The sequence below is a fragment of the Camellia sinensis genome, chromosome 5, assembly GCF_055761805.1.
Source record: "Camellia sinensis isolate YWXY chromosome 5, ASM5576180v1, whole genome shotgun sequence".
Lineage (NCBI taxonomy): Eukaryota > Viridiplantae > Streptophyta > Magnoliopsida > Ericales > Theaceae > Camellia > Camellia sinensis.
This window is the reverse complement of record NC_138965.1, coordinates 143,333,812-143,356,904: the sequence shown is the minus strand read 5'-3', so window position 1 is coordinate 143,356,904 and position 23,093 is coordinate 143,333,812. Positions and strand designations below refer to the sequence as shown.

Below are 23,093 nucleotides of genomic sequence, written 5' to 3'. Positions count from 1 at the left end.
TATTCTTATTAAATTCCATTTTAAATACGCATTTATGTGCCACACCAATAAATAAAATAAGATAAATGAATAATGCTTGGAACCCCCTTTTGGGGGTCACCCCCTCACCCCCCCCTTTGCCACGTGGCGGGTGGTGATTGAAGGAGCAGGAAAAAAAGAAAAAGAAAAAGAAAAAGAAAATGTAACCAATGAGAGAGAGATGGGGTCAAAGGGGGTGGGAGGAAAAGGGGGGATGAATCATTGTTGAAGATAAATATATTTAGAGAAAATATCATTTTGTTCAGTAAGTTATTACTCAATAATCAATTAAACTCTTTTTTAATAATACCAATTTTATATCTAAATTATTTAATTTTGCATCAATTTTACTCCACCGTCAATTATCGTTAATGATCAAACGGAAGTTGCTGATATGACACCTAAACTTCATTTGAAATTTTATTTTACTCCCCAAACTATTCCCACAATGTCAATTGTGGATGAAGTGCGGGGGTGTAATTGATAATCTAGAGATAATTTGGGATAAAATAAAATTTCAAACAAACATTTAGTGTCACGTCAGCACTTCTGTTTGATTATAAATGGTAGCTAATAATAGAGGTAAGATTGATTCAAAATCAAATTGTTTAGGTGTAATAGGGATTAAATTAATTTTAGTAAAATGATATTTCCTTATATATTTATCATTCTTAAAGTATGAGATTTATGTTACTTTAATTCTTTAAATTTTAATTTTTTCAATTTTGTCTTTGAATTTTTAATTTGAATAAAATAGGTCCAATTTCAAACTGTCACTTAAATAGTTATCAAAACAATTATAAATTTCAACTATGATTTCTAAATTATATGTTTTGTGTAATATTAATTCCGTCTCTCAATATTATAAAATTATATTTTATTTTCGTCATTAATATTTCAAGATGAAATTGTCAAAATTGATAACTTTAAAAACCAAAGTGTATTTTATTATCATTTTATTAACTTTAGACAGTCCATTTGAAATTGGATCAAAGTAACTCAAATTTAAAAAAAAAATTTAAATACAAAATTAACAAAATTAAAACTTTAAAGTATTATAAATACATATTTAAAAAAATATATAAATTTTATTAATTTATATCACAGTTGTTCTTTTCCTTTTTCATGGCCCACTGAAGTGACAAAAAAACCTAATCATCAAACTTTTTCTTGGTTTCACAATAACCATTTACTTCTCTTTATTGACAAGGGTGGACCACACACACATCATGTCACAGTGTCATTCGGGGAGACTTTGTGCGGTCAAGGATACCGACGCTGGGATTGGATCACATCGGCAATGGCAAAGATGCCCTTCAACAAGTCCCTTGAAAGTCCCTTGCCATTGTTTCGAAGAAACCATCCATAAGGTATTGGCTTAAAACTTAAATTAAATCCCTCTTCTTTTTCAATCAAAGAAGTTCTTTGTTGTTCGAAGTTGTTAGATCCTTTTATTGTCAAATCCGGGTACAAAACTTTGTGTCGAAAAAGTTATAATTTTTTCTATGTTTTTGTCTTTCCCGCTCGAGCGGAGATTGGGTTCTCTCAGTATTTTGTCAGGTCTGTAAAAATACAGGAGTGTGTGATTTTGCGCTCGAGCGGGTTCTCAAGCGCTCGAGCGGAAATCTGTTTTATCACACGCATATTTTGCTGAAGCCGCTCGAGCGGGCTGTTGGGCGCTCGAGCGGAGATCGCGGACTCAGGTTGCCTATTTATACTTGTTTAGGTTATTTTTAGGTTTTACTTTTCCTAGATCTTATTCAAGAGACCTACGGTTTTGTTTGAAGTTTTCTTCTGAGGTTTTGTGAGTTTTCCTTGATATTTTTGAGAGAGTTCTAAACTTATGATTTGAGATTCATCCATCAAGGAGTTGGTTACTTTATTTTCAAGAGACTTCTCTATCCAACATATCCAAATATGAACAAAACATCCACATATCAAAATATGTATGTACCACAAATGTCCAAAAAATGTCCAATGTCCACTCTCCCTTTTTGGCCAGGAAGCAAGGATGAAAATACAAAGATCAAGCATCAGGGGGAGCGGAGGCTGCTGAATCTGAAGTAAGGAAATGATGTGCGCCAGCTGAGTGGTAGTCTGGAATGCAGTCTGCTCCAACTGACCAAGGCGGCCATCAAAGGCATCAAAGCATGCATCCAGAAAGTCTAACCGCCGGGTCATAGCCTCCTCAAAATGCTGAAGCTAATCATGAAAAGCTCGAGGTGGAACAGCATCCTCCTCACCCCCTGCGGCTACAGCGTCAAACTCAGCCTCCTCAGCTAGACCAGTAGTGGTACCTGCAGAAGCACCGGCCGAGAAGACTCCCCCTTAACATGAGCATAACTCTGAGAAACAGTTTTTTTTGTGAATGGTCGGGAGGGGAAGGCAAACTCATCATCCTCTGACACTTGAACCTTAAGCTCGGACAAAAGACGGTTGATCATACAACCATAAAGAAGTCCTAACTGTTTATTCCCAGAAACACCTATCATCTTCTTAATAATCAGTGTGGCTAGATCAATAGACAAGTGACGGGCGATACAGAACAAAACAAATCCTTGGTCTTGATTAATTTTTGAAGAGTGAGTGGTCACAAGGATGTTGGCACAGACAATAAGATTAAGCAGTCTAAACTCCGGAAGGAGTTCAAACTGTTTAATCAATGCACCCGTAGGCCAAGTATGGGAAGCACCACATAACACCTCAGCCACATTATTGAAATCACAGGTAGGACGGCCTGGAACTGGAAAAGGATAGTGTTCAGGGAACACTTGATCAATCTGAAGAAGTCTGCGAATGAGATCAGGTGTGACAGAAATGGATTTTGACCGAACCCAAGTAGTGAATGAAGGCTCAATGTCACTAATTTGCTCAATATTGCAGTAAAATTCTCGAACCCAGTCGAGATTTTGATGACCAGAAAAAGACAACACCAAATCACCACCTAGGGGGTCAAACAATGGACGGATTTGAATGGACTCGAAAGTGTTAGGCTGGACATTCCGTTCTAGATGAACAGTTCGAGCTTCAAAAGATTTATGGAACAATTTGGACTGTTTGGCTGTCTGAAACCTCTCAGTATTAAAGGCAGGACGAGACACTGTAGCCTTTCAGCGCTTAGGGGCAAACATGATGAGATGAGACATAACTACAACCCAAAAACCCAACAAAGTCAAAAACCAAACCAAACAAAGACCAAAGCAAACCATTAGTAACAAGAGTAATAATGAGATGGAGATTGACAATACTTAAAACGAATATAAAAATAACAGAAGAAGTAAATCAACAACCACAATTCATAATAGTGATGACATAGTGCAGGGCAAGAATTGGCAAAGACAAGCTCAAAGCATGGGATAGCAAAATCAAGTCTAATCATAGCTACTGAGGATCGAAATCCTTGTAAATCAGAACCAATACCCCCAAATCAACACTATGGGATACCCAAGTTAGCACATTCGAACTCAAACCCATCAAAAACATGAGACCATATAAAAATGAACAATGATAAACCCTAGGTCTAGGACACAACAAGACACAGAAAAAACACGAAAACCACCATGAAAAGTCAAGACGACTCAGTGAAAGTGTGTGAGAAAAGGGAACAAACAAATCGCGACACAAAACACCAAAAAAAAAAATGTAATACAACCCCCATGGTAACCGAATTACAAAAAAAAACAGAGAAGAAGAGAGGGAAAAACTTACCAAATGTGAAATCGGCAAGGAAGAGGAAGAAGAAAGGTGGAATCGAGCACACAAAGTCCACTATCCAAACCTTAGGTCTGAGAAACTGAAGAAGAGGGGAAAAAAATGACCTGAAGAGTCGAGAGCGGGAGTTTTATGCAAAATAATGCCGCTCGAACGTAAGGATGAGAGCTCGAGCGTGAGGCAAGGCAAGCTGCTATCCGCTCGAGCGCGAATAAGGAAGCTCGAGTGCAAAAATACCTCTCTCAGAACTGTAAAACAAAGAACAAAATGCTGCAGGTCACAAAAATACGCTCGAGTGTGAAACAATCCGCTCGAGCGGAGCCCTTTTTTTTAAAAAAAAAAAAAAAAAAAAAAAAAAAAAAAAAAAAAAAAAAAAAAAAAAAAAACTATACTCAAAATCAAGAGATGAGACTTGAAACAAAAGTAGATGATCACATTTAGCCAAAAGTGAATACTAAGATGAAATAATCCACAATTCATGAATTCTATAAACTTGCAATGTTTAAAAAACAATGACACTGGAAATCATGAGCAAAGCAGATAAAATATAATCAGTGATCATAAGCTACATGAGAATGTACAACTCAAAATCCAACATGAGATCTCACAAAATAAAGTGTGTGTGTGTGCAATCCATGAGAGTCCACTAAGCTAGAGTTAATCCTCGTAGTGATCGGATGGCTGGACCTCCACCAAGTGTAACTTAACAACACAGAGAAAAGTCAAACCACTAGGAATCAAGGGGCATTTGTTGAGTAAATGCGGAGGCTCCCCCTCAATCAATGAGTCCTTTTTTTTTTTTTTTTTGACTTTTCTTTCTTGTGGGCACTCACTGGTGGCATTCACGCTTAAGAGTATGGAAACCAAACCAGAGAAGAATGAGATCATAAAGGATGGCCTGGTTGGTGAGGTAGCCTTTTCCTAATGCCCGGACATCAAGGAACTGAGGGAGAAATCGTGGAAGTGAAAACAGATGGTAGATGGTTAAGAGACTCAACATCACCCATGATATACTAGTATCGGGCAATTTCACTATAAAAGTACAAGAAACACTGTTAGTGGTCCATAGAGAACTTTGATCACTTGTGCAGAAACCCCTGCAGCAATTTATCTCAAGGATGTGTACAGAATGAGATCATGAGGTTAATGAGCATGGGCATTCAAAATGAGCTATGAACAATGGACAATGAGATCTTGTAAGCAGCATGAGTAGTGTACATAAAAAAGTTGGATGCAAGAAAAACAAATATCAATGACAATGAGATTATGGCATCCAAGCACATATAAGGCAAAACACTTACACCTACTCAAGGAACAAGTAACACTCTAGTGATCGAGCATGACACCCAAGGTCTTTCTAAGGAACTCAAACCAAAGAAGATCAAGGGGTTTTGTAAAAATATCAGCTTTTTGATGCTTAGTGGGAACATGCTCAAGAACAACAAGGCCCTCTTCCACTAACTCTCGAATAAAATGATGACGAATGTCAATGTGTTTGGTGCGAGAGTGTTGGAAAGGATTTTTTAAAATGTTTATGGCACTTGTGTTATCACAGAAAAGAGTGAGAGTGTTCTGTTCTATCCCATAATTATGAAGCATTTGCTTCATCCACAGCATTTATGCACAACAACTCCCTGCAGCAATGTAGTCAGCCTCAGCAGTCGAAAGAGAGATGGCATTTTTCTTTTTACTATGCCACGAAACCAAATTATTCCCAAGGTAAAAACACCCCCCGAATGTACTCTTCCTATCATCAGCACACCCTGCCCAGTCGGCATCAGAAAAACCCGTAATTTCAGCTGTAGTATCAGTAGAAAACCAAACCCCATACCCCAATGTCCCATTAACATATTTAATGATGCGTTTCACAGCAAGAAGATGAGACTCTTTAGGACTAGCTTGGTAACGGGCACAAACACCTACACTGAAAGCAATATCAAGACGACTGGCTGTGAGGTAAAGAAGACTCCCTATCATACTCCTATAAAAGGTAGGATCAACATCAGTACCAGAAGAATCTTTGGAAAGGTGAAGACTGGTGCTCATGGGAGTGCGTGCATGTTTGGCAGACTCAAGACCAAACTTGGACACAAGATTTTTCGCATACTTAGACTGAGACACAAACATACCTGAAGGAGACTGTTTAATTTGAAGACCCAAAAAATAAGACAACTCTCCCATCATGCTCATCTCAAACTCATGTGTCATGCAATCCGAAAAATATTTCACAAGATGTTCAGCAGTGGATCCAAACACAGTATCATCAACATAAATCTGAGCAACAAGAATATGAGACTTAGGCCTCATTTGGGAACAGGCTAATTTAGTAACTTTTTGGCTATTTGGCTAAAATATGAGCTAAAAAAAACTAGTATGTTTGGGATGACTTTTTGGCTTTTTACGAAAAGATGTGCAAAAAGTAGAGAGAAAAGAGAATTTTTGACTTTTTGGTATAGGTTGTTGGTTTTTTGACTAATTTAGTAACTTTTTGACTAAAAGGGAAGGTTCCCAAACGAGGCCTTAGTATGTTTCACAAATAAGGTCTTATCCACACTACCCCTTTGAAAGTCATTATCAAGAAGAAATGTAGTAAGTCTATCATACCAAGCCCGAGGAGCTTGTTTCAATCCATACAAAGCCTTGTCTAACTTGTAGACATGATTTGGACATTTAGGGTCCTCAAACCCTTTTGGTTGCTCAACATATGCCTCTTCTTTCAAGTACCCATTGAGGAAGGCACTTTTCACATCCATTTGAAACAATTTAAAGCCAAGAAAACATGCAACACCAAGCAAAATACGAATAGATTCGAGACGTGCAACTGGGGCAAATGTCTCATCATAGTCGACACCCTCTACTTGTGTGTAGCCTTGAGCAACCAACCTGGCTTTATTCCTAACAACAGTACCATTCTCATCAGATTTATTTTTAAAGATCCACTTGGTACCTATCACATTCATGTCTCTAGGTCTGGGAATTAGAGTCCAAACTTTGTTACGTTCAAATTGACCTAATTCTTCATGCATAGCATTGACCCAACTATCATCTAGCAAGGCCTCTTTAACATTCTTAGGTTCAATTAATGAAACATAACACATATGTGATACATCATCCCGAATCTGTCTTCAGGTTTTCATTCGATCCAATACACTTCCAATCACCTGTTGTGCTGGATGATTCAGTTTCACCCTTGCTGATAGTTTGAACTCAGGACTTGTGGTGATAGAAGCAACAGGAATGATGTCCCTTTGAGCACTCTTTAGACTTGAACTTATCTGTGAGAATGGTGCTATAACAATTTCTTGTGATTGGACCTCAGCTTCTCTTTGACTTTGTGGTTCAGTACCCAAGATTGGAGACTCACCATTGTCATCCTCATTTGTTGCTGGAGTAGGGGAACCTGTATCATCTATAACCACATTGATAGATTCCATTAAAGAAGAAGTTCTCAGGTTATAGACTCGAAAAACCCTACTAGTGGTTGAATACCCTAGAAAAATACCTTCATCACTTCGGGAGTCAAATTTTCCCAAAGGCTCTCTATCTTTGAAAATGTAACACTTACTCCCAAAAATTTTGAAGTATTTTACATTAGGTTTCAATCCCTTCCACAATTCGTATGGAGTTTGTAAAGTGCCGGGCCTTAAATACATGCGATTTATGACATAAACAGCAGTATTTAGGGCTTCAGCCCAAAACTTTGGAGGAAGTTTCTTACTTAGGAGCATGATCCTAGCCATTTCTTGAACAACCCTGTTCTTCCTCTCAACAACTCCATTTTGTTGTCGAGTAATAAGTGCAGAAAATTCATGCTTAATTCCATGCATATCACTAAAATCTGAAAACGAACTATTTTCAAACTCACGACCATGATCAGTTCGGATTCTTATGATACGCCCAATGGAAACACCCTGTTCATTTTGGATTTTAAAGACTAAGGCCTGGAAAGCATCAAACGTATCAGATTTTTCCCTTAAAAAATTTACCCACGAAAATTGAGTAAAATCATCAACAGTTAAAAAAAATGTATCTTTTACCTCTGATGCTTTCAGTGCAAGTAGGACCCATTAAATCCACGTGAACCAATTCAAGAGGACGTTTGGTTGTAAAGTTGTTCACCTTTTTATGAGGGGCACGGGTTTGCTTTCCAAGTTGACATGGTCCACACACATGGCTCAAATTCTTACCCAGTTTAGGTACTCCTCTCACAAGCTCTTTGTTGGGTATCTTAGTTAGGTCTTTGAAATTCATGTGACCTAATCTTTGATGCCACAAATCAATGTTACTTATGATGGCAGAGTGACAAGTGAGATCATTAGTAGTAACAATCACATAGCAGTTGTCAGATGTGCGAACCCCATGCAAGACAGTATTTCCCTTTTTATCCAAAATTTCACATTGATTTTTTGAAAACAATACTTCATGATGGAAATCACACATTTGACTAATGCTCAAAAGATTTGCTTTAAGACCATCAACAAGAAGAGCATTTTCGAGCTTGGGAAGACCAGCAACACTTATAGAGCCCTTACCAATGACTCTAGACGTGCCGCCATCTCCAAAAGTAACAATTCCTCCTTGGTATTCCACCTAGACATATAAGGTTGTCTCCTAGCCCAAAAAGTACTCGAATTTCTACCCTTTTGAGACTCCTTACCAAACAATTCAAAGCAATAAGGACGAATGTGACCATACCTACCACAGTGCTGACAAATAAAAATAGGTTTTACCTCCTTTTTGTTGATCTTACCAACTTTAGGTAGATGAAGAGAGAGATCAGCCTGGTCTACCTTCAATTTTCCCTTTGCTTGAGTCTTCATGTCATGTGAAGTAGAGGCCTGTCCCTTGTGAGCTGTCGCACCATAGCCTAGCCCGCTTTTGTCACAACCCATTTGTTGAGACCCGAGGATGTCTTCTAAAGATTTGGAACCTTTGTTCCACATGGCAATAGTGGCTCTAGCAACACGGAGTTCTTCATCTTTTTGATAGACTATCTCTTCTAATGTAGCTTGTGACATCTCAAGACTTTCAAGCTTTTCTTCATATGTGGAATACACCTTTAGAAGTTTATTCCTTTCAGTTTCGCAGGATAGAAGTTTTCCACATAAGTCTTGCCTGTCACTCGAGATCTTGATGAGATTCTGCTTTGCTGCTACAAGTTCTCCTTTCAGCCTGACATTCTCACTCTCACATGTTTTGAGCTTGAGAGAGAGTTCGTCGTTGATTTTGGACAAATTCAGAGATTCCTCGTACAGCTTTTCGTAAGCTTGTTGTAGTTCATCGCCATTGATCTCATCACTGTCTTTAAATGTTTCATCATCCTCTTTTTGCTCTTCATTCTCCTTGACCTCATCCAATCTAGCAACTAAGACAGAAAAGTTGCTGCATGGTGGTGAAGGTGAATTTCCTCTTTCATGGAATTGGCTCAAAATTTCCCATGCCTCTTTAGCCTTTGTGCAATGAACAACCCGTTACTGTTCTTCAGCAGAAATTGCTCCACGAATAGTGATCAGGGCTCTCTGATTGCTCAAATTGTCAGCACTTTCTGTATCTTCTTCAATGGCTTACCAGCCTTCTAGGTCAAAAGCTCTCAGAAACGCCCTCATTCTGATCTTCCAATACAGGTAGTTACTCCCATCAAAGGTGGGAGCATGATGCAGGTTCTGACCACGAGCTAATTCTGCTGGCTTTGGAAGAGGTTGAGTGAAAGTGGACCAAAATGCCATGAAAGCACTATCCCCGTCTTCACCGGATTCAGGTTCTTCGGGTTCTTGCTCCGACCCACTTTCATCATCCCAGGTCACAGTGTAGACTTTCTTTCGAATCTTTTTCGAAGTGCATTCAAGGGCAATATGACCATACCCTTGACATTCATAGCACTTGACCCCTTGCCCCTTTACAATCTTCTTTTCAGTTTTTGGAGCAAGTTTTGGTGGAAATGTTTTGGGTTTTTCATTACTCTTGCCTTTTGAAATAGGGTCTCTGAAATTAGGCTTCTTTTTCTTCAAAAATTTTTTAAACTGTTTAGTAAACATAGCCGTCATCTCAGACTCTAAATCAAATTCAGTCTCCGGAGTTTTTGCAGTCTCATAAGCACTAGTGAAAGCCACATTATCTTTTTGTTTTTTCTTTGAAATCTGGTGGGCATCATAAGTCTGTAAGTTTCCAACCAACTGATCAAGTTTGAGGGTATCAACATTCTGAGCCTCCTCAATGGCTGTCACTTTTGATTGGAACCTCTGAGGTAAGGACCTCAAAATTTTTCCAACAACTTTAGCTTTCGGGATTTTTTCCCCGAGTGTGAAACAGGAATTCACGATATCACTAAGTTTTGCATAGAAATCATCAAACGTCTCATCATCCCGCATAAAAAGGGTTTCAAAGGCGGAGGTGAGACGTTGAAGTTTTGACCTTTTGACAGAAGTAGTACCTTCGTGAATCGTTTCAAGAATGTCCCAAGCCTCTTTTGCTACCTCACACGTGCAGATACGACGAAACTCTTCAGGTGTGATAGAGCAAAACAGGGAATTGAGAGCCTTACTGTTCCAACTCAAGTTTTGGTAATCAGTTGTGTCACATTTATCAAGGGGTTTAGGAATATCAACACCATCAATGGTGATAGTAGGTTCACTCTGCCCATAGATCACGCAGTGCCAGAATTTCTCATCGATGGATTTTAAAAATGCTCTGATACGAGCTTTCCAGTAAGAATAGTTAGTACCATAGAGTAAAGGAGGTCTATGGGTCGAGTTACCTTCACGAATAGAATCCATATCACTAGTCACACAAAATCACACTCCTATAGTTTAGATAAAAACAAAAAGTGACCTGCTCTGATACCAAATGAAAAATCCTAAGTGATTCGTGATTAGATCAGGATTAAAATATTCCAAATCCCAATTATCCAAAACACACAATCTAAATCAACAAGCACTTACGAAAGTGATTTAGATTGTTTGTTTTTCGGAATAAACAATAAATCGACACAAACGATTTTTACGGGGAAAAAACCACAATTGAAGAACCTTCAATTGTAATAAAAAAACCATGGGCGAAACGCCACTAATCAATCCACTACTGAAGAAAGAAAGATTACAAAGATAATACAAAAATTACCCAACTCAGTCAATTTGTCTTCGAATCTTCTGTAACTCTTTCACCCCGCCTTCGTCTCAGAACTGATCAATCCTGAAGTTGAATCCACAACTTCACTTGTCGAATTAACGACTACGTACAGAATCAAACGCCTTTTGAAACTCTACACTTGAATCTCCAGAATCCACCGAAGAGAACTCTCTTGAAAATAAAGTAACAAACTCCTTGATGTATGAATCTCAAATCATAAGTTTAGAACTCTCTCAAAAATATCAAGGAAAACTCAAAAAACCTCAGAAGAAAACTTCAAACAAAACCCTATGTCCATTTTTTGGACATTTGTGGTACATACATATTTTGATATTTGGATGTTTTGTTCATATTTGGATATGTTGGATACTTTGTTGATATTTGGATATTTTGAATATTGTAGTTGGTGGTTAAGTCTGATTTGTTTGGATATTATTGTGGTCATTATGGATATTGTATCATGGTTATCTTTCTATGTATGTTTTGATATATTCTTATACAATTCCACAAGTTTTGTTTTTCTGGTATGTTGCTAGCTATTTCACAGGTGAATGTTGGATGAAGTTGGATGGATGGATTGATCACATGGCAAGATTGTTTGATAATAGAGTTGTTTCGAGTTTTTTTTTTTCTTTCTTTGTTATTAATCTTGTCTAGTGCGTGTGTTTAAGGACAATTGTTTAGAAAGGTTTTGTCCAGGAATTGACAAAGGGGGAGATTGTTAGGTCCCTTTATTGTCAAATCCGGGTACAAAACTTTGTGTTGAAAAAGTTATAATTTTTTCTATGTTTTTGTCTTTCCCGCTCGAGCAGGACCATTGGCGCTCAAGCGGAGATTGGGTTCTCTCAGTATTTTGTCAGGTCTGTAAAAATACTGGAGTGTGTGATTTCACGCTCGAGTGGGTTCTCAAGCGCTCGAGCGGAAATCAGTTTTATCACACGCATATTTTGCTAAAGTCGCTCGAGCGGGCTGTTGGGCGCTCGAGCGGAGATCGCGGACTCAGGTTGCCTATTTATACCTGTTTAGGTTATTTTTAGGTTTTACCTTTTCTAGATCTTATTCAAGAGACCTAGGGTTTTGTTTGAAGTTTTCTTCTGAGGTTTTTTGAGTTTTCCTTGATATTTTTGAGAGAGTTCTAAACTTATGATTTGAGATTCATACATCAAGGAGTTTGTTACTTTATTTTCAAGAGAGTTCTCTTCGGTGGATTTCGGAGATTCAAGCGTAGAGTTTCAAAAGGCGTTTGATTCTGTACGTAGTCGTTAATTCGACAAGTGAAGTTATGGATTCAACTTCAGGATTGATCAGTTCCGAGACGAAGGCGTGGTGAAAGAGTTACAGAAGATTCGAAGACAAATTGACTGAGTTGGGTAATTTGTGTATTATCTTTGTAATCTTTCTTCTTCAGTAGTGGATTGATTAGTGGTGTTTCGCCCGTGGTTTTTTTATTACAATGTGGTTTTTTCCACGTAAAAATCGTTTGTGTCAATTTATTGTTTATTCCAAAAAACAAACAATCTAAATCAGTTTCGTAAGTGCTTGTTGATTTAGACTGTGTGTTCTAGATAATTGGGATTTGGAATATTTTAATCTTGATCTAATCACGAATCACTTAGGATTTTTCAGAAGTAATTAAGCCCTTACATTTTCCACCTTCTTGAGATCAAACCACCCAAATTCAATACGTATACAGAGTGTACAAAAGAACATAATTGCCAAGAATGGTTGATGCTGTTGTCTCTTCCGTAGTGCGGAGACTTGGTGGTCTTCTCATTGATCAAGTAAATTTTTTGCAAGGAGTGAGAGATGAAGTTAACTATCTGAGAACCAAATTGGAATACATGTTGTGTTTCTTGAAAAATGCAGAAGAAAAACAAGATCAAGACAGTAGGATATGCAAATGGGTATCCGATATTAGAGATGCTGCTTAGAAAGCCGAGGATATTATTGACAAGTTTATTCTCAAAGTTGAAGAAGGAGGGATTCCCAAAAGGACAAGGTTCAAAGCTTGCCTCAAAAAGTACTTGTGCATCTACAAACAAGCAAACAAATATGGGATAGGAAAAGAGATTCAAGAATGGAAGAATAGACTCGATGAAATCGATCGAAATCATGAAATTTTCAAGATTAGAAATATCAAAGCTGCTGAGGAGGGATCAAGTAGCATGAATGAGAGATTCAAGAAACTACGAAGGACAACACCTTATGAAGACGACCAACATGTTGCGGGCTTCACGAAGGATGTTGAGTTACTGACATCTGAACTTCTCCAAGAAACGCCCCATCAATGTGTGGTTTCGATTGTGGGCATGGGCGGTTTGGGTAAGATGACCTTAGCTTGAAAATTTTACAACTCTAGCAGTGTTGGAGATAAATTTAAGCGTAAAGGTTGGGTTTCTGTATCCAAGGATTACAACATCCAGAATCTTCTTCGAAAAACAATAAAATCTTTCAAGATGCCAACCAGCAAAGATGAATTAGAGATGTTGGAAAAGATGGAAACAGAAGATTTGGAGTGTCATTTACATGAGTTGTTGAAAGAAAGTCGATACCTGGTGGTGATTGATGATGTATGGGATGCAGATGCTTGGGCAAGCTTGAGGAGAGCCCTCCCAGACAACAAGAAAGGAAGTAGAGTAATCATCACCACTCGTATCAAACTTGTTGCCGAGAGTTTTGGTAGGAGAAAATATGTTCATGAGCTTCCATTTCTACAACCAGAAGAAAGTTGGGAATTATTTTGTAAGATAGTAATGTTTCCACACTATGATGGGGTCAATGATAAAGCAAATCGTTGTCCTCCAAGGTTGGAGGAATTGGCAAGAGATATGGTCAGAAAATGCTAGGGCTTACCCCTGGCCATAGTCGTCTTGGGTGGGCTATTGTCAAGAAAACATCCCGATGAGTGGCCCAAGTTGCAGGGCCGCTTCTGGCAGCATGTAAGCGGTGATGACTTTGAAAGCCATGACTCGGCTCATGTAACACAAATATTGGCTTTGAGTTTCACCAATTTGCCTCATCACTTGAAGTTGTGCTTTCTTTACTTGGGGTTGTTCCCTGAAGATTTTGAAATTGAAGTAGAGAGACTTATACGGTTATGGGTGGCAGAAGGTTTCATACAACAAGCAGAAGGAGAAACTTTAGAGGAGACAGTTACAGAATATCTAAATGAGCTGATTGATAGAAATTTGATTCAAGTAGCTGAAAGAACCTGGATGAGAATTAGAAGATGCTGAGTTCATGATCTTCTTCGGGATTTTGCAATTGAAAAGTCGAAGGAGTTAAATTTCCTTCATATCTATGATGGAAATGTTTATTCCGCACCCTCTCCCTGCAAGCATCGAAAACTAGCTTCTCATAGCTATGGATTAAAAAGGTTTGCTTCCTTTGATCAGTCATCAAATTTGCATTTACGAACTATTTTGTTCTTCAACTCGGAAAATGAATCTGCCCAAATAGGGGAGTTACAATTTCTATACGAAAAATTGAGATTGTTGTGAGTGTTGGATCTTGAGGAAATTATATTCAATCATTCCCAAGAAACAGAGCATGGAAGCTTGCTTGATGCAATAGATAAATTGATTCACTTGAGGTACTTCAGGATAAGTGGCTTCAAAATGAACAAGATTCCACCGTCCATAGGTAACTTGCAAACCCTACAAACCCTGGAATGTTCCGAATTTCGTACCTCAATTATGTTACTAGATGAGATATGCAATGCAAAGCAGTTGAGACATTTAATTGGATGCTTCAAGTGGCCTTTCCGAGTGGAAAACCTAACAAACCTTCAAACTCTAAACTATATTGAGGTTGATGACCGGATGGAATTTAATCCATCAAGGGGTTTAATCAATCTTCGTGAGCTTGTGGTAATGTTTAATGGAGAAAGCAAGGGGTTCACTCTAGACTCTATTGGTAGATTAAGAAACCTTCAAAAATTATATCTAGAGTTTAGGGACACTGTTTGGAAGCCTACACTGCAACCACTTTATCACTGCCAGCGCCTCCTTCAATTGAAGTTAGATGGAAGAATAGGAAAGCTACCAACAGAGATGCATGAATTCTTACCGAATCTCAAATACCTCTCCTTGTTTGGATCAAACGTGAAGGAAGATCCTATGCCGTCATTGGAGAAGCTTCCAAAGCTGACAATTCTTGACTTGTGTTTCTGGGGAGTACATAAGTATGTTTGCACTGCAGGAGGGTTTCCTCAACTCGAAATTCTATATCTTCTCGGGTGTCATGTGAAGGAGTTACAAGTGGATGAAGGAGGAATGCCTCTGCTTCGGGGTTTGTTCATCCCTAACAATGTTAGCATCCCATAGAGATTAAGGTCCATCCCTGTCCTCAAAAATTGGGGTTTGGTACGCGTTGATGAGTGGCCTTACTAACAAAGAAAACAAGTTACAGGTGAGTAATAGTTGCTACCAGAAAATATATTGTAAATAAAAGGTTTCCTTTCTTATAGATCACTTTTCTATACGTTCTAGTTTAACTTAATAAAGCTTTTCAACTGGATAGGCTATAATAAAGTTTATTTGTTCCATGTATAATTAAATATATAGTGTATATATATATATGTGTGTGTGTGTGTGTGTGTGTGTGTGTGTGCGTTTGTGTGCATTTTCTTAAGAGAATGGCTTCCCTCCAGTCATCGGACTGGAGGGTACTGTTAAGCCCGTGGAGGTCCACCACGGGTCCCATTACGATAATCTATTCAATATGTAAAACTCGTTGAACAATATATGCCTTTAAAAAATCACGTTGATCGGATATCGATAGTTATGTGATCAAATTAGTTTTGTATGAAAAAAAATGGACAGTGAAAAATAAACAGCTGACAAAAATCTGATTTGATCACATAGCTTTTGATATCCGATCAACTTGATTTTTTACATTTATATATTACTCAACAAATTATACACATTCAACGGTTCGGATTATCAAAACGGGACCCGTGGTGAACCCCCACGGACCCAACAATACCCTCCAGTGGAGGGAAGCCATTCCCTTTTCTTAACAATGTATGTTTGGTAAACTAGCTAGGTGAGTGGAGAAATAATAAGATTCACTCTATTTGGTTTTAATTTTCTGAATTTAATTTTTTGCAAAATTGAGTTTCTTTTGGTTTTTTTAGGGAATTTTTTTAATAATTTAATCAATTTTTTTTTTACTTTTTCGTATTCTTGTATATTTATTGATTTTTTTAAAAAAATTTTTTACAAATATTTTACTTTTAAGGTACATCTAGGTTAGGTACATGTAAAAAGTAAAAAAAAATTGCTTAAAATATTAAAAGCATGTATTGAATTTTCTTTTTCTTTTCTTTTCCTTTTTTTTATTTTATATATTTGGAATTTAGTGAATTTTTTTTAAAAAAATTCACAAATATTATACTTTTTATTTGTATTTATATTAAGTGTATCTAAAAATTAAAAAAATTGCTTAAAATATTAAACAAATTCACTAAAAACATGAAAAATACAAATTTAAATTTCAAAAAATTGAATTCAGAAAATTGGAACTAAAAAAGGTGATTATGATTTCTCTTCTAGTACTTGGGTGAGAAAAGAAAAGAAAAGAAAAATTAAATAATTATGATTTCTCATCATCGTATTTAGATAAACCAAAATAAAAGAGAATAAATGTGTATTGAGGGCCAAAAATTAGATTAACTTTTTAGCTCTCTCATTTATTCTTTAATTATCAACTAATTATCTTGTTGACACATTATTGGTCGAGAAAGTGGGTTTAGAAAGAGAACACGTCTTTTTATTATCAATACTTTGTATCTAGATAGACAGTTGAAGTATTTTGATTTTTTTTTATACAACTACTTTTGTTTTTCACCAAAATTGGTGAGAAACAAAACAAGAGTTTTAGGAGTTTTTTTTTTTTGTTTTTTTTATTAACCTAATTCATTTGTGGACTCGTTTTCAAAGAGCTTGTTTTCTTATCTGCCAAATGATGAATCCAAGCATTTAGTTCCTTGCTAGTTTAGTGAGTTAGACAAATGAAAAGGTTTCTCAAGAGAGATTATGATTCAATCATTCAATTATCTCAAAGATTATGCTTAGAAAATGGGATAATCCAGTTATAATATGCATTAGTTACGATTTAAATTAATATTGACGAAATGTAAAAAGTAAGGCGGTAGTACTATATTTTAGATACATAGTTCCATCGTAACACATGTCCTACCTCAAGTGAGATAATCGATATATAGCAATTGACCCATCTCATGTGCGTCACTCGTGTGATAATTGATATTATTTTTGACATACATCTTTAAAAATTTTGTTTTTCATTTTTTATTTTTTAACACATTTCTTACATCTTAGTTTTCTTTCTTGTTTTTTTTCATTTTATTTATTTAACAGGAATGATAGTCGGAGGAAACAAAGAAAGTGGTTGGTGATGCTTGTGTGCCTGTTGTGTTGTTGGAGACAAGAAGTTCTTTTTATTTGTTTATTTATTTTCCTTCTATTTGTTGTCATGTTGGTAGTATTTTTGATTTCCAATGCCTTATCTTTTTATTATTTATGTATAAAAGACTATTGTGTGATTACATTCTACTATTGGCTATTACTTTTTTAATTGTGATGATATATAGGGTTATGAACATCCATTCTATTGTCAAAATATATATTAACTATTTTAGTTGGCTTTTTAGTTGTTTGATTATTGTAACTTGTCTAAAAAAGTTATGTTTGAAATGATAGTTGATTTTTTATTTTTTTTAATTTTTTTTTTAGTATTTGATTTAATGATTGTGAGAGAAAAAATTAAATAATTATAATTTGAATGTGACATTTTATCTTATTAACTATTTTAGCCTATTTTATCTTTATTAACTATTTTAGCCAAAAAAATCCTCCAAACCCAACTTCCCAAACACCCCTTATAGGGTGGTTAATAAGAAAGGCTATAAGGAGAGTCACTTGATGGTTGAGTTAAGCACTTCCACGAGCTCACGGAGCACAAAGCCAAACAGAGCATGTTGCATACAATTGGGTGGTTAATAAGGCTATAAGGAGAGTCACTTGATGGTTGAGTTAAGCACTTCCACGAGCCAAACAGAGCATGTTGCATAGAATTGGGTGGTTAATAAGAAATGCTATAAGGAGAGTCTAGTTGAACAGTTAAAACTATGACATTTTTGTAGACTAAGGAAATATTGATCCAAAATCCACCACCACCACTACCAATAAGACCGCCACAGACACAAATGAAAGCCCTCTCTTTCACTACTGCTAAGTTTTGATGAAATTGAACTATAACCGATGATCAGAGTACTTAATTGTCAGTGAAGTGAGATGCACAATTCAAGTCAATATAATGGCGTCAAACCTACTATAGTAATCTAACTATATTAGCCTACTAGTATCATATCATGTGACACAAAATTTAAAAGAGAATTTCCCCTATTTTTCTCAATTACGGGGCTACATTTTGGGCATTAAACTTGGTATTCACATCTCATTCATCTAATACTATGAAAATGCTTAGCCAAAAGATACACTAACATCACAATCTTATTTTTGATATTAAAAGTCAAACCAACTTTCATTATAGACATAACCAAATATTACTTGTTAACTGCCACGAAGGACAGTTTTAGCAAAAACATGAGCCAGCTCGACTACCTGCCAACTTACCTTACATATATTTACATAATCAAAACTGTTAAGTAAAGATCAAATCTCCAAAATTAGCAGTTGTGAGGCCCAATCGCATGATGATGTACCACGAAGTTGTTCGACCAACCATAAGCAATCTGTGAAAACTTGGAGAACTCGAATATCCCAAACTTGACGCCATCGGAACACATCCAAACATGTGCAGGTTTTAGCCGCAGTGGCCACAATGTTATTAAGACAACACACCAAAGCTACAACAAACTACAAGAGGAAATACAAAATGACAAAAGCACTATTAACATTAATTCCATCACAAAAAAATATAAAGCCAATCACTTGGAATTCTTTGGTAGTGGTGTGTTTGCAAAAATTTACGAGACACGAGTAAAACTTTTATATATTCTAGGCCCCGCGATCTTGAGGATGGGCACTGCATTAGATATCTCTTTTAAATCATCTTCTGTGAGCTTCACTCTCAAGGCACCAATATTCTCATCAAGGTTTTTAATCTTAGTTGTCCCTGCAAATGTACAATGCGAGGTTAAATACAACTTGACCATTCGAAATACAATATTAAGGAGCACATTTGGAAGTTTTGGTTTTGTTTTCAAAACTTGTTTTTTAAAAAATACTGAACACTAGTTTGGTGAAAATAAACACCAAAAATTAACAAGGATCTTTCTCTTAAATTGGTTAACAACTGATTTGATTGCATAATCATCCACTTGAAACAATAACAAAATATTATTAAAGCATTCAGTAAACATCCAAATATGATTAAAAAAACTCAAGAATTTTTAGAAAAACTAATAAAAACTAATCATTCAATGGAAGTTACATTTAATTTAATTCAAAAACCAAAAAATATACTTCGGCAAGGTTTGGGTTTGATTGTAAGAAAGACCACAACCTCCTACTTATCGAACTAGTTACCAGGGAATTAAAAGTTTTCGAGGTTTGTTCAAGGATCCATTTCACCTTCTGGCAATCAAAATTTTGATTAGTCACTCATCGGGAATAGGCACCGTATCATCCCCTTGATGAAGAACCCATGCAAGTGCGAGTTGAACAGGGGTGCAGCTATGCTTCTTAGACAATTCTTCTAGTCAAAGATAAAAGATCTTGTTGTGATCTAAATTCTGCCCTGTAAACCTAGGAACTGCTAGCTGATGGAGAGAAAAAGTCAGTCATCCATTCATCTAGTTGTTTGACTAACCAAAAGTGGAAATGTCTGAATGAATTAACACTCTGTTTCAACAAAGATTATTTTCCTATGGAACACATTTTCCAATAAATTTTTCGTAGAAAATGTTTTCCTATCTTTGTTTGAGACCTTGAAACTAATGTACTAGTTGTTTGTTGTGTTGGTGGTTGTGGTAGGGTGTTGGTGGCTGTGGTAGGGTGTTGATGATGCGAGTGTGGCGGCATTGGTAAGACCTTATTTCGGAAAACGTTTTCCACCTTTCAAAAGGAGAAAATGTTTTCCGCCTAAGTAAACTTGTTCTCTATTGACCACAGTTAACATTTTCAGTTGCCTTTGATTTTCCATTGTACCAAACGCCAGATAATGTGGAAAACATTTTCTAAAATACATTTTCTGCCAAAACAAGAGCATTAGTTCACAGAGATGATTTTTATCTAACATTAATTAAATTGAAGTAAATAAAAAACATAGATCCAGTTCATTACCAAGAAGCTATCTGTGGGGACACTCTCCACAACTGCCTTGCCAACAAAAAACCATGAGCAGTAGGGGAATATGGAACTATCGCAATTCCAAGTTCCCTGATAACCAAAACATGGTTTAGAAAAAAATATGATGAAAGGAAATATCAAAACAAATTGGAAGTGTAACTGAAAATAGTAAATGGCTATAAGTTTAAGATGCAAATTTCAATAAAGAAGAAATCATTATAAAAAAATAAAATAAATTATTATAGGAAATTGAAGTTCAAACAGGCAGTAGGGTGTCTTCTCCTGATAAACATATTTTTGTGAATAAAAAATGGCAACCCAGTACATGAGGCCAAAGCGAGGTCTTGGGAGGGCAAGAGGCCAAAGCGAGGTCTTAGGAGGGCAAGATGCCCACAGCCTTACCCCTACTTCTAGAGAGGTGGTTTCCATAACTCGAACTTGGGCCACCAAGGGCGCTAACGGAAAGCATTACTATTAAGTAAAGCCGCCCTTTCAAACATCTTTTGGCGGATGAATTTTTTATTTTAACAAAGAGCAACATCTGAACAGGAGCCCCAAAATTTTTGAATAAAATGTAAGTAAACTCAAGATGAAGATTCTTGGCCTTTCTTATCAATGTACTCTTGATGAACCTCTCCTGTACTTGAAAAAAACAAAAAAAAAAAAACCTCAAGATGAAGGTTCTTGCAGAATTTTGGAAGCAATATCAAGCACCTACAAAGCGGGATTATTTCTTCTTCAATGTCTCGAGTCAAAAGGTAATACTTCATTTGTAGAGCAGTTATAGGATGAGCAGCATGTGCCCTCCTTATTGTGTTTGGGCTTGCTTTTGGTAAACCAATGTACTTTATTTTACTATCTTCCATCAATTTCTTAAGTTCTCCCATCTGCCATTCAAAAAGAAAATTCAGCACCAATCAGTAAATATTTCCAATGTCACTTAGATTAAGGAAAAGATTCCAACTAATTAGAAATGAGTGGCAACTAATACAGCGCTGAAGTAACCCATACCATATGGGAGGATTCATTTAAATAACTAAAAAAGAAGTTTGCTCTTTTCTTTTACTAGAGGAATTTTGATAGATAAGGCTCGATAAAAACATCGAAATCATAACAAAAAATGCATTGTGTAAGAATTCATGGTTTTTTTTTTTTTAATTCCAGTAAAGTAGTTAAAAAAAAAAAGCAAATGAAAAAGGAAGAAAGGAATAATAAGAAAAGACACTTTCTTGTTGCTTTAGTAGCAAGTATTTTTCTTCAATCATATACTATGATTCATTGGAACAAAAAAAAGCCCGGTTAGATACTGACCTAGCCCGGCCATGGGATAAAAAAAAGGCCTTTTCGAACAAAATCAAAGAAAAGTAAGTCTTCTTTATTTTGATTTTTCTTTATATTTATATTGGATCTTTCCAACCCTTCTTTTATCTAAATGGAATTGCTGATAAAAATTGTACCATATCTATATAATAAAGATAAATGGAGAGAAAGAAAGACTTTTTTTAATCCTTACTTTACGTGTAATGTAACATAGTAATTATTTTCTTTTCTTTTTTAATTGGGAGAGGTGCCTGAGTGGACTAAAGCGACAGATTGCTAATCCGTTTTGTGAGTTATTTGTACCGAGGATTTGAATCCCTCTCTTTCCGTTTCCCTTGATGACTTGATATTTGATTTATCTTTCAAAGTACGAGGGTTGTTTTGAATTATATTCTCTACCACCTTTCCTACTTGCCTAAGTCACACTTACTGCCACTCTACAAAACCGTACATGAGATTTTCACCTTATACGCCTCCTCGTTCAAATCTTTTGAAGTCATTGGATCCTTTTCCTCGTTCAAGAATCTCCTCCTTTCTTCCACTCCGTCCCGATAGGACCCATTTAGTCACGTTTTCATGTTTCAATTGAACACTTTTCATTTTTATTTTTTATTCTTCTCAAAGGTTAGCTCCCCATTCTTTCATTCTTTCAACAATAGAAGACTCAAACCTGCTGCCTCTTTCCTCTGAGCTCGTTACCTTGTAGTTTTCATTTCTCTCCTAGCTGCGAGCAGGAAGCTATCGGAGTAGCATCCCATTTTTTGACCAAGATTCTTGTTATTTATTTTTGTAAGAGAAAGGGTCCGCTATCCTATCTCCTATCTAATATAGGCAATCAGTGGTAGCATCTCCTGCTTATGCCTGCCCTTTTTTTCTTCCTTTGCTTCGTGTCTACCTATCTATTATGTAGGGAAACCAAAACCTGGGTACCCCCCAATTGTAGCGAATCAGTTATGGGAAAACGATGGGAATTGAACCCACACATGGTTGATTCACAATCCACTGTAGGTGATTCGGTTGAAGCAGTCGATTTAGCAGTTAATTCAGTAGTTCCAATCGATGCTGATTTAGCCATTCATAACTCGTTGATTGCAGCGTGGAAGGACCAAAGACAGAGCTTATTACTATGCCTGTTCGTGAGCATACTAATGCTTCACTGAATCTATCCCGCCCTTCTTTTTTATACAGGCATATACAATCTCTCTACTTTAAAAAAGGGGGAAGAAATGAAAACCCAGAAGAAAATGTAAAAGAAGTATAAGTACCTCACCTCAAAGGCAAGCCAACCAGTAAGCCAATTGGTAATTGCATCTAATCTGTTCTTACAGAAATTTCCATCATAGTAGTCAAGCCTTTGTATTAACTGAATCACTTTAAGGTTGTTCCCCCGTGTCCTACTAATTGCGTAAGAGCAGTTTGAACTTCACTACCTTACAAGGCTTTTTCAGCTTGATCAGAATCGATTTTATGATTGAATAGCAGAAGTGCTACTTAGTAGTAGAAACTTAGAGAGACCGACAGTATCTAAGAGATAACTCTTCTTCCTACATACCAGCCAGGCACAATCGAATGAATATAGCTGAT

At 36.5% G+C, this 23,093-nt stretch overlaps 1 protein-coding gene and 1 long non-coding RNA gene across 2 annotated transcripts; one reads left to right on the top strand and one right to left on the bottom strand.

Moving 5' to 3' along the window:
• The first annotated feature begins 12,485 nt into the window (after window positions 1-12,485).
• Window positions 12,486-17,449, top strand: LOC145790894 (uncharacterized). Its single transcript, XR_014330258.1, has 2 exons — window positions 12,486-15,264; window positions 17,235-17,449. It is a non-coding gene; the product is annotated as an uncharacterized LOC145790894 (long non-coding RNA).
• A 1,296-nt stretch (window positions 17,450-18,745) lies between these two features.
• On the bottom strand, window positions 18,746-22,584 carry LOC114283371 (perakine reductase-like). The gene is made up of 6 exons (XM_082872175.1): window positions 22,432-22,584; window positions 20,858-21,076; window positions 20,184-20,279; window positions 20,008-20,077; window positions 18,870-19,014; window positions 18,746-18,755 (listed from the first exon to the last, which is right to left on the bottom strand). Exons 1-6 carry the CDS (start codon window positions 22,582-22,584, stop codon window positions 18,746-18,748), a joined length of 693 nt encoding a protein of 230 aa, XP_082728301.1.
• Between the last annotated feature and the right edge of the window lie 509 nt (window positions 22,585-23,093).

Excerpts from the sequence above, each read along its gene's own strand:
- LOC114283371 (XM_082872175.1), bottom strand. The coding sequence starts at position 22,584 with ATGGCTAAATCAGCATCGATTGGAACTACTGAATTAACTGCTAAATCG. Across the intron at positions 21,077-22,431 it reads TACAATTGGGGGGTACCCAG|ATGGGAGAACTTAAGAAATT; the intron begins GTTTTGGTTTCC and ends TTTGAATGGCAG. Across the intron at positions 20,078-20,183 it reads TCCCCACAGATAGCTTCTTG|AAAATGTTTTCCACATTATC; the intron begins GTAATGAACTGG and ends AATGTATTTTAG.